The 11,531-nt window shown below is 54.5% G+C and overlaps 1 protein-coding gene across 3 annotated transcripts in view; it reads left to right on the forward strand.

The window, feature by feature from the left end:
• Window positions 1–435: 435 nt before the first annotated feature.
• The window catches only part of LOC116829207 (C-type lectin domain family 2 member D-like), a 276,193-nt gene continuing 265,097 nt past the window's right edge, over window positions 436–11,531 (forward strand). For 2 of the 3 annotated variants that reach the window (XM_075071686.1, XM_075071685.1), the window contains exons 1-3: window positions 436–937; window positions 3,305–3,492; window positions 4,537–4,640. In XM_075071686.1, the coding sequence (XP_074927787.1) occupies window positions 811–937; window positions 3,305–3,492; window positions 4,537–4,640 (419 nt within the window). In that variant the 5' untranslated portion in view covers window positions 436–810. Of the gene's footprint in view, window positions 938–3,304; window positions 3,493–4,536; window positions 4,641–7,448; window positions 7,602–11,531 lie in introns of those variants that run through there. The other variant, XM_032787917.2, reaches the window with a different exon arrangement.

Consider the following 11,531-nt stretch of genomic DNA (forward strand, 5'->3'; position numbering starts at 1 on the left):
CTGGGGGTGGCAGGTAATGCCGTCTGTTCCTGCGTTTTTGCCGGCGCAGCTGCTGCGCCTGCCAAGTGTGAAGAGGGGATGTTGAGATCTCCAAGTGTCACAGCTGCTGGAGCTGGGAGCCTCATCTCCCATGGGGGCGGCCAGGGGTCATTCCCCTGAGTAACACTGTGTCTGTGTCTCACAGTCACTAACTGAAATCCCCTCTTTGTCCTGAGAATCAAGACTTCAAAGGAAACTTGTTCCTTCAGACAAGGAGGGTCAAGGATTGTAGGGAGTCTGAGGGATCAGACCCTCTGTGTGAACCCTGGAGCAGGGCCGAGAGAGGCCAATCCTTCGTCTGGAGGAGCTGGGGGCAAACTATGGCCCTCGAGCTCCTGTCAGGGAGTGGGGTCCAGGACTTGCCCTGCTCCACATGTGCTGTGGGCTCCGCATGGCTCCCAGAAGCAGCAGCAGGTCCCCCCTTCAGACTCTCAGCACAGAGGCTCCTGTGGGAACAGGGGGAGGCAGGGAGGAGATTTAGACCTTCCGTTGTACATCTGACACCTTTGCTACTCTGCCCTCATGTAACTGCACTTGGAGCTAGAGAAAGAGCCTGAGAGAACCCAGTGGGTCTGTCCCAGAATGGCTCCCCCAGGGTCTCCCAGTGACTCTTTTGTTAAATGCTGCGAAGTTGGTTGTACTGTAGCTGCAAATAGAAAAACCAAACCCCTTGTTTCTCCGACTCAGCGCACCCTGGGGATCACACTAGATATTTGCTGACAGCGGCTCAGGCACTGATACCGTGAATAAGTCTGCTCCCCAGAAGTACTCATGGCTTTGAATCTTTCAGGCCCTGGGTCTAACAGGCTCAGGAAATGTGCTTCCCATCAAGTCCTAGTCCCAGCTACCATCACAGTTTTGATCATCGTTATCGTTACTCTAGCAGCACTTTTAGCAGGTAAGTGCGTGGTCCACACAGTCTCTGCTCCCCTGGACTGTCTGTGGGGCAGCAGGGAAGCTACTAACTAGTGATTCCAGTGGGTCTAGAATGGCTTGTCCTGGCTCACCTGTTAGTGACACAATAACCCTCCCTACCTCTGAGTATGAGCCGACTGAACTGGCCCTTCAGATGTATCCTGGGTGTTAGGCCTGACTGACCCCGCTGCTGCTCCTTCCCTGAAGGGGTTAATCTTCAGGAGGCTTTCCCAGGAGTTTGTGTGACCCTGTCCCTGCTGCTGCACTGGGGGAAGGAGGCAGGGGTGGGGTTTCCAAAAGGCAGCTGTGGGGGTTGGTGCCCATTGAAATTCCCTGGGAGCCTGTGACAGTCTCGCTGGCTTGAGGCTGCTGGGGAAATCCCAGCTGAACTGTCTCTGGACAGGATGACTCTGGCACTGACCTTTTTAACCCAGCTCAACCCAGTGGTCCCCAAACTTTCTCAGTCATCCTCCCCTCCCACCCACCCAGCCCATGCCTGCAGCCAGAGCCAGGGGTGAATGGTGCAGGATGGAGGAGGGGGAGCAAGAGTAGGGGGCTGAATGGGGCAGGACTGGGGAGCTGCCGGTACCTCTCTTTGGAGCCTTTGCTGAGTGCTCCTCCAGGCTCTTCCTGCCCCGCCCCATGGTGGAAGCTAGTTACTGCGGGTAACCAGACTTTTAGTGTCCGGGCAGCTGGGACTGGGGGCAGAGCAAAGCTGGGTGGTGCTCCCTCCCCGGTGACCCATCTGCACCCCCAGGGGGGCATCCCACAGTTTGGGGTCCAGGAAAGCACTGTCTTAACCTAGAGACTGTTCCCATTTCTGAGGTTCTGGTGCCACACTGTGGCCATTTTTTGTCACTGAGAATTACAGCACTTGTTTAACACTAATTCACGTGACTCCGAATACTCGGTACAGGCTACTTTTAAGCCCAGGATAAAGTGCTCTGGGCTGTACTAGTCCCCCAGCCTTGGGCTGGGAACATGCTGGGAATTCTTACTGGTGCAGACACTTACATAAAGCACATCTCTGCTGTGCTGGGTCTAATGTCAGATTCTCTGGGAGCCTGTCCCTTGCACAGATCGGTGCAGTCAGGGTTTGTTTCCTGACGTGAGTCTAATCCAGGAGCGGGCAAACTGTGGCCCAGGGGCCACATCCGGCCCTTCAGACATTGTAATTCAGCCCTCGAGCTCCCACCAGGGAGTGGGGTCCAGGGCTTGCCCTGCTCCACGTGTGCTGTGGCTCCACATGGCTCCCAAAAGCAGCAGCACGTCCCCCTTCTGGCACCTACGCACAGGGAAAGCCAAGTGGCTCTGCACATTCCCCCTGCCCCAGGCGCTGCCCCCGCAGCTCCCATTGGCCCGGAACCATGGCCAATGGGAGCTGCAGGGGTGGTGCCTCTGGATGGGGTAGCACGCAGAGCCACCTGGCTGCGCTCCGTGTAGGAGCCAGAGGGGAGACATGCCACTGCTTCTGGGAGCTGCTTGAGGTCACAGCCACCTGGAGCCTGCATCCCTGAGCCCCTCCCATGCCCCAGTCCCCAGCCCTGATTCTCCTCCTACCCTCCGAACCCCTTAGTCCAAGCCCAGAGCCCCATCCTGTACTGCCATCCCCTCATCCCCACCCCACAGCCCACACCCACAGCTGGAGCCCCCCCTGCCCAGCATCCCAACCCCCTGCTCCAGCCCAGAGCCCTCTCCTGCACCCTGAACTCCTCATTTCTGCCTCCCGCCCCCCCAGAGCCCGCACCCCCAGCTGGAGCCCTCATCCTCTCTTGCACCCCAACCCCCATTTCGTGAGCGTTCATGGCCTGCCATACAATTTCCATACCCAGATGTGGCCCTTGGGCCAAAAAGTTTGCCCACCCCTGGTTTAATCCCATCTTCATCCCAAGGTGCATCTCTAAAGCTAAGAGCCTGGGGAGGGGGGCTAGCTAGCTGGATTAGAAGGATGTCCCTGGGTTGGTTGAACTCGTGTCCCACACAATCTTATTGAACTTTATCTTCATATAGTGTCAATATTTGTCTGCACCAGCCACTGGGTAACGCTCCCCCCTACCTGCCTGCTCCACACCTTCATGGTGACTCCGGTGTTACTGCACTCTGGTCTGGGTTGCTCGTCAGCTGCACTTTCTGTGAATTTGACCCCAGAAGCTGAGCCACTAAAGAGGAGAGGGTCGGTTGCCCATCCCTTGTGTCAAATGTCCTATTTCCTCCCTTAGCACAGTGGTCAGGGGTGTAAGGCACCTGTGGCCTGGATCTGAGGGATTCTCTCCCCTCGTTCACTCAGATACAGAGTCAGGCTGGGGGTAGCAGATACAGTCTCGGACGCTGTTACTTGCCTCTCTTTCAGTGGAAAAATCCAAACCATCTCTGGCTGCTCCGGGCCCCCTTGCTGGGCCCTGCTGCCCGGACGGCTGGATCGGATACCAAGGAAAATGCTATTATTTCTCAGAGACTGAAGGGAACTGGACCTACAGCCAGAGCCAGTGCTCTGCACTCAATGCCTCCCTGGCTGGGATCGACAGTGAGCAGGAAAAGGTGAGAGAGCAGCGGATGCTTTATCCCAACAGACTGGGCTTGGCAGGGCTGGAATCAGGCTGGGCTCAGCCCCAGAGGTTCCAGAAACCACCCTGTTGCCTCTCCTCAGAGTGTTTCTGGTGGCTGAATCCCAGGCCTGGCTAGAGCTGAGCTCACAGTCAGGGATCACTCATGCCCAGCTTCCCCTTTTTCCCAGAGCCCCAGGTGGGAGGGATCCCCCCTCTGTAGGGCTGGCCCAGCCCGGTCAGCTCCTGGCCTGTGGAGAACCTGCCTCTGCAGCTCACCACAGCCAGGGACTCCATGGGGTGGGGGCTCAGTGTCCCTGCCAGGAGAAGCACTAAGGCTCTTGGGCTCTGCAAGGGGTGAGCTCTGCCCTTCCTCAGAGCAGCTCCCGCCTGTCTGGCGGCAGCAGGGAGAGTGTGTGTTTGGGGGGCGGGAGGACGGGGGGGCGCTATGTGCAAAGCTTCTGGGAAGGAGCCTGGCAAGGAGGGCAGAAGTGCCTGCAAAGCCAAAGAGCTGCCCAGCCCCAGAGGGGAGTGGAAAAGGATGGGGCAGGGGCAGGTCTGTCCATGTAACATGGATGTGGGGATGGAGCTAGATGGGGGTAAAATGGCCTCTGAGCAGCTCCCAGCTCCTGCACATGTCCCCAGGCTCCCAGGTGAGCAGGCCCCAATCTGATGGGACGTCCATCACACTGGGATTCTCAGCCAGTGATCGGTTCACCGGCTGAAGCTGCTGTCAGAGGAACAGAGCTGCCAGCTCTGACCCCTACCAGCCTACAAGGGGACCAGTGGAGGGGAGAACTCCTGCCGTTACTGAGTCCTGTCTTCATGACCCCCAGTTGGCTCATTAAACTGTGCCATGTTCTCAGACTCCCTCCAGCACAGGCTGGGCTGGTGTCATCGGACCCTGGGCTCTCAGCTGGCAAACTATGGGTGGCCCATCCAAACCTGAACTTCTGAGAAAGGGCCACACAGAGCCAGAGGGGCAGGTGAGCACCACAGCCAGGGGCTGAAGCATAATCTGCCTTGGCTTATTTTTCAGGATTTCCTGCTGCGCTATAAGAGCTTCCTCGACCGTTGGATCGGCCTTCAGAGGGAGCCAGGCCAGCCCTGGAGATGGCCCAATGGCATCGAATTCGACAGTCAGTGAGTCCCTTTCTGTAAGACGGTCGCGGCTTTCTCCCCGTCTGTCAGGGCAGGAGACCAGGCCCCTTCGCCACGAGGTTTCCAGAGCACTTCGGTTCAGGGGAAAACTGGCTCACAGTTAGTGTCCAGCCGAGCAGCGATAGGTCTATATGCCCAGGGCAGTGATCCAGCAGGGGCTCTGGCCTGTTGTCACTCAGGCAGTCGCAGAAAGCGTATTCACCCAGGGCCCCCAATCAGGGCGGGGCAGCAATCAGCTCAGGTAAGGGGCTCTGGCTGTCTGTCATGCAGAGCCACACAGCAGTTTAGGAGAGATTAGCTCTCTGGTGGGAAAGTCAGCAAACCATCTGGCGTCCTAGTTCAGGCAGGTGCCAGACCAATGCAGATCTCCTGACCACAAGTGGGGAGGCTGCCACCCCTGACGATGCGGTGCTAGGGGGACACAGGCCCGTCCGCTCCACGGCATCCCAGCCTAGGGCCCTAACAGTGGTGGAGTGCTGTGCCATGAGTCAGCAGGGAAATCCGACCGCAACACTCTGTCCAGCTTGCAGTCCAGCCAAACCCTATTCAGCTTCCCTGGGCTCCTTCCTACACACCCAGTCCAGATACCTGCATTTTGGGGTTGTCATTGGTCTTGCTCGGGTAAAGGGCAAGCAGTAGCTCCACCAGCTCCTCCGTGTCCCTGGTGTCTGGCAGCCCTTCTGGGTCTCTGGCATGGGAGCAGCCTCCATCAGAGTCCCCGCGTGATGCTCTGGAACTGCACCCCACAAAGCTAGTCAGGACTTTGGGGAGCCTTCTCTCCCTCGGAGCAGACTGTCTGCAGAGCAAGAAGCTCACACAGCTTCATCTCCTGGGTCTCTCCTTGGAGCATTCAGCATCCTCTGCCCATCTGTGCGCTTCCCACAGCGAGCCCTCCCCAGCAGGGTCCTGGGGAAGCCACAGGGTCCTGCACCCCCACTTCGCAGTCAGACATGGCTCTCAGCCAGCCAGTAAAACAGAGATTTATTCGATGACAGGAACACGGTCTAAAACAGAGCTGGTAGGTACAGCGACCGGGACCCCTCGGCCAGATCCATTCTGGGGGGCAGTGAGCCAGACCCCCACATCTGCCCTCACTCCTCATCCCCAGCCAGCTCCAGACTGAAACCCCCTCCAGCCCCTCCTCCTCTGCTGAATTCCTTTCCCGGGCCAGGAGGTCACCCAATCTCTTTGTCTCCAACACCTTCAATTGGCACCTTTGCAGAGAAGGGGCCCAGGCCATCAGCTGCTAGGACAGGTATTTAGGTGCACTGGCCCCTTGCTCTGCAGCAATCACACACCCTTATTCCACCCCCTAGATACTTAAGAACTGCCTAGGGGACACTGAGGCACCAACACCATATTCAGAGAAAACATTAAGAACGTTCCCAGTTCGCCACACACAGCCAAACCCTATTCAGCTTCCCTGGGCTCCTTCCTACACTCCCAGTCCAGGTACCTGCATTTTGGGGCTGTCATTGATCTTGCCCGGGTAAAGGGCAAGCGGTAGCTCCAACAGCTCCTCCATGTCCCTGGTGTCTGGCAGCCCTTGCCGGTCTCTGGCACAGGAGCAGCCTCCATCAGGTCCAGGCTCCAGCAGCAGGAGAGAGACAGCCAGCTTCTCTGGCAGCTCTACCCCAACTGAGCTGGTGGGCTGGCCTTTTATAGTTCCTGTTCCTGCCCCGCCCTTGCTTCCGGCGGGGTGGCTGCAGGTATCCCGGTTCTGCCTACCGGGCGGGGGGGGGGTCATGGCTCTCTCTCCACCCATCAGGGAGGGAGACCACACCCCAGCGCTACACTCTCCCTCCAGTAACATTTTCTGGGTTAGATCACAGGTGCCTGCCGTGCTGCCAAAAGATGAAGAATATATTCAACCAAGGTTGTTTGGGGAGGGGGTCTTATTGATATTTGGTTTTCATGGACTAAAACCAGTATTCCAGCAGCGTTTGAGTCCCCCGTGCAGTGTTGTTATTGTTTGTAATTCATAGTAATGCAGAGCCCCTAGACCAGGGCCCCATTGTGCCAGGCGCTGTACGATCACAGAACAGAAAGATGGTCCCTGCCCCACAGAGTTTACAATGCACCACAGTTCTGGGCACAAGGGAAGTTGCTGGAGGAGATACTAACTGAGCTCCCCCTTCCCCAGTGGGCTGTCCGGGTGGAAGTTAGACTCCCTAAGGCCACTCTAAGGAGTGGTGTGCGGAGAAGAACAGGATCCTTCACTGTTGTGGAAATTTGAGTTTCTCTCCATGGGAAGGCTGTAGGGAGAAATCTGATTTCACTACTAACAGTCTGTCCTGACAGTCCATCGGGTTTGAAACAGGCCCGCGGTCTCTCTGACAGTCCCCCAGCTGCCTGGGGAGGATCATATCAAACTCTTCTCCGCAGAGAGCTGCTGCTGCTCGCTGCCTTTTGAGAGGCCTATGGATTCTCTCCCCTCTGCACCGAATGGCCCTGGAGAGAAAGTTGGGGCTAGGGGAGAGCATCAGGCAAAGCTGAGTAGTGGACAAGTCGTGCCTAATATCTACCAGCATAAAGACTCTTCTGGAAGCCCCAGCTGTCATCTTTCAGCCTCACCCCATTTCTCCTCTCCCTGCTGTGCAATAGCCACTACTTGTGTTCCTACACCTTTATTTTCCCCTTGTGCCAGGGAGGAGTCTAAAGCCAGGCCGATGCCTCTGGGTGCAGCTGCTTCTCTGGCTGCCCTGCCCTGTGGTGGTGTCTCCCCCTGTCCGTGACTGATGGGCAATGCCCAGCCCCTCCCTGACTCCCACCCCTGGGTCTGTGTTGCAGGTTTCCGATAAGAGGAGGTGGCGACTGTGCTTTTCTGATGGATGAGGGCTGGTTAGGCAGCTCGCGGTGCAGCACAGGGAGACGCTGGATCTGCAGCAAACCCGATGCCTGTACAATGGGGAAGGACGTATTGTGAAGTCAAAACTTTGAGACTCTTAGGCCAGGTCTACACTGCGACTTTAAATCGGTTTAATGGCCGATATACCGATTTAACGCTGTATCCGTTCACACGACGTCGTCATTAATATCGAGTTAAACGGCTCCTTAAATCGATTTCGGAACTCCTCCCAAATGAGAGGAGTAGCGCTAAATTCGATAGTGATAACTCGGATTAGGGTTCATGTGGACGGAAATCGACGTTATTGGCCTCCGGGCGGCATCCCAGAGTGCAGCACTGACCGCTCTGGACAGCAATCTGAACTCGGATGCAGCGGGCAGGTAAACAGGAAAAGCCCCGCGAACTTTTGAATTACATTTCCTGCTTGCCCAGCGTGGAGCTCTGATCAGCACGGCTGGCGATGCAGTCTGAAATCGAAAAAGAGCTCCAGCATAGACCGTACGGGAGATACTAGGTCTGATCGCTGTATGGGGAGACAAATCTGTTGTATCCAGCTCCGTTACAGAACACGAAATGCCAAAGCGTTTGAATAAAAAACTCCAGGATACACAGCGCTGTGTGACAAGCGTAACGGGAAGCCAGAGACTCAAATGGACGCTCATGAAGGGAGGGAGGGGGTACTGAGGACTCCAGCTATCCCACAGTCCACAGCAGTCTCTGAAAATTATTTGCATTCTTGGCTGAGCTCCCAATGTCTGTAGGTTCAAACACAGTGTCTGGCGTGGTTCAGGGAACAGCTCCTCAGTTTATTTCCCCCCACCACCACGTGAAAAAAAAAAGGGAAAGATTGCTGTGCTATGGCGTTTGCTCAATGCACTCCGCGAAAAAGGCGCCAAAGGGTTGTCTGCTGCCTTCACAAAGGGAGGGGTGAGGCTGTACCCAGCACCACCCGGGGCAATGTTTTCTGCCCCATCTGGCACTGTGCTCTCAACACGGAAGTGGGAACTATGGGATAGCTGAGGAACAGCTACCCACAGTGCACCGCTCCTGAAATCGATGGTAGCTTTGGACCATGGACGCAAACAATCGATTTCGGGATCCCACTGTGGACGCGCTAAACCGATTTTATTGATCTGTTTTGTAATATCGGTTTAAGCTAATTCGAAATAATCGTGCAGTGTAGACGTACCCTTAGAAACTAAGCCGGGAAAAGCTTTATTGGGGACACACCTTCCACTACCTGAAGATGGAGGAGGCTGGGTCTATTTTCTTTATAGACTCTCCCCAGGGCTTCCCTGGGGCAAATAGGTCTCCGGAGTTAGATTCCTTGGGACTAGATGATATTTTCCCTTTGCTCAGTTTAATGCCATTAGTTTGAGTTCTCTGCCCCCACATGGTTTCTGCTTAGCCAGCCTCTTCCCTCCTTAGGGTTCTCCCTTCTCAGATCATGGCCCAGCACAGAGGTTCCCAAATTGGTACAGGAGCTCATTGGAAGGGACACACAGTAACAAGCTGATCCCTTGAAATGACGCTGGTCCAGTGCCCCTGTCCTAGAACAGGTGTTCCACATTTGGCCAGTTAAGAGGGCAGGGTAGTGCTTGGAGCTATAGACTGGTCAGGGAGGAGGAGGTCCTTGAAGGAAGTTACAGGATGTTGCTAGGGGAAGGCTGATGACAGGGGATTGGCAGATGGATTTACCTGCTGATGTCCCCATGCTGGAGCCAGAGGGAGCTGAGGGCCAGGGGAAGAGTGGTAGGGCCGATCTGCTAGAGATGAAAGGTAATAGAACAAGGTGAGTGCTGGATATTTCCCTGGTGAGGATGAACTCCCAGAGGAGATGCTGTGGGGGTTACCACTGGGAAGACTGGGTTTGCACTCCTGTTGGAACACCTGGGCTGGCTGAAGAGCCCAGGGGTGCTGGAAGATACTGGAGTGTGCTCCATTGATGGACCAGATGTCATGGGATTTTAAGGACTATATGTGCTGGGGGTAATAATTGGACTCTCTTTTGGAACCTTGCCATGGACTATTTGTGCAAGGTTTTAGAATAAACTGAGCCTAGGGATGGGTCTCATCTGGGTGGATAAGCTGTGACTTAAAAAAAAAAAATCTGAAAAGATCAAATTTTGATTATTTAAATTAAAACAGGTTTGTTTATTTATTTTTACAAATAAACCTGGGTTGAAGCCTAAACATGTCTCTTACAATAACATGTTACATATAAAACTTAATACTAAGCAGGACATATTTGCTGCCAAGTTTTAATGACGGTCAGACCACTGAACTTCTAGAAAGCCAGAGCTAAGCCCCTGGAACCAGAGTTTGCTGAAGTGCTAAACCAGCTTTTGACAGCAATAGCCTCTTCTGCAGGTGTAGAGAGAATATTTTCTTCTTGTCAGTGTATTCAACTAATCATTTAAAGTTAAGGAACCACCTGGGGAGTTGGCAAACTAGTTTTTCTGGGTTTTTTTTTTTCCAATTTGTGAATAAAAACTAGGTGTGAGAAGACTAGATCTACTAGTTCTAAATCCTGAGGGACATGGTGACCAGAAATAATCAGTTCAACTCACTAACTGCAGCTACTTCTGCCTTTGTTTAATAAATCGGCTTTTGGTTAGATTAAAAAAGGTTTATGTATCAAACACAGTTGAGGTCATTTTTTTAAATAAAACATAAAAATGCTGAGTTTTGTGCACTTTTGACTGAATTTATAACCAAATAGAGCTTGACATAAATCACAAGTAAAAGATTCATCTAGTAATAAAACGTGCAAATTAATCTGAATCAATGTACAGTAAGCTCTATAATTGCTCAAATACATGTGTCTATGTATCGTGTATCCTCCTGGTTAGCAAAAAGAAGCACCACATTGAGTGTAAAGGCTGTATTTAAAGACATGCTCATCTGAACTAATGGTTATCAACCAAGAAGAATGCAGGAAAATAAAAAGTACAAATGCAAAACAATTTAAATTGATTATTTAAATCAAGGGTTCCTGTTTGCTGATTTGAATCATGATTAAAATTGTTAATTTAAAATCAAAAGTGATTTAAATTAATCCACTGTGATTATGACAGAAACAAGAGCCTGTCACACAGTTCTTAAGGAAGAGGGGAAGTGGGGATGGCAACCCCAGTGCTGGGGGGCTGAGGTGGAATCATGTACGGTTCCCTTGAAGGGGTGGTGAAGCCTGGGGCCAGCAAACCCTGCTCCATCACATGGCTCCGTTAAGGAAAGAGGTACCCAAAGAAGCAGCAGACCAGCTACCATCTTAACGTGATAACACCCAGCTGTTAGCATAACTGCCAGGCAGAGGCTGAGGGCAGAGAGCCTGGGGAGAATTGCAGGGGAACCTTGAGTCTCTCTGGAATAGGAACCAGCACTGAGACTGTGGAGGCCAGCTCAAATTGCAGCACAGCCCTGAAGAGGAGGGCCAAGGCTGCCAGGAGGGGGGACAAGCGGGACAATTTGCCCCGGGCTCCGCAGAGGCCCCCACAAGAATGGCCGAGGCTCCGTCCCGGGCCCCAGCCCGACCCGCCTCCACCCCTCTCCCGGAGCCTCAGTGCATCCAGGAGCATCCCTGGACAGCGCTGCAGCCTGCCTCCGGCTGGGCCCCTGAGTTGCGCCCCACTCAGAGGCGCGTGGTCAGTGAGCAGGGCTGCTCGGCCCGCAGCTCGCAGCCTCGCCCCCTGACCGGGCGGCTCTGAGCGGAGCGGAGCTCAGGGGCCCTGCCGGAGTCCCACTGCAGCTGTCGAGCAAGGATCCTGGATGTGCTGAGGCTCCGGGGGGCCGGGGCCAGGGGGCTGGCTAAGGGGCAGGAAGTGCCACGGACAGTCAGGGCACAGGGAGGGGGCAGAGGTTTGGGGGGTGGTCAGGGAATCAGGGGGTTGGATCGTGGGCATTCCGGGGGTCTGTCAGGACTCAGCGGGGGATAGATAAGGAGCAGGGAACAGGACGTGGTGGTTGTGGGTGGGGTCTCTGGGGGACAGTGAGGTGACAAGGAGCAGGATGGGTCAGGGATTCTG

The sequence above is a fragment of the Chelonoidis abingdonii genome, chromosome 12, assembly GCF_003597395.2.
Source record: "Chelonoidis abingdonii isolate Lonesome George chromosome 12, CheloAbing_2.0, whole genome shotgun sequence".
In the NCBI taxonomy this organism is placed as follows: Eukaryota; Metazoa; Chordata; order Testudines; family Testudinidae; genus Chelonoidis; species Chelonoidis abingdonii.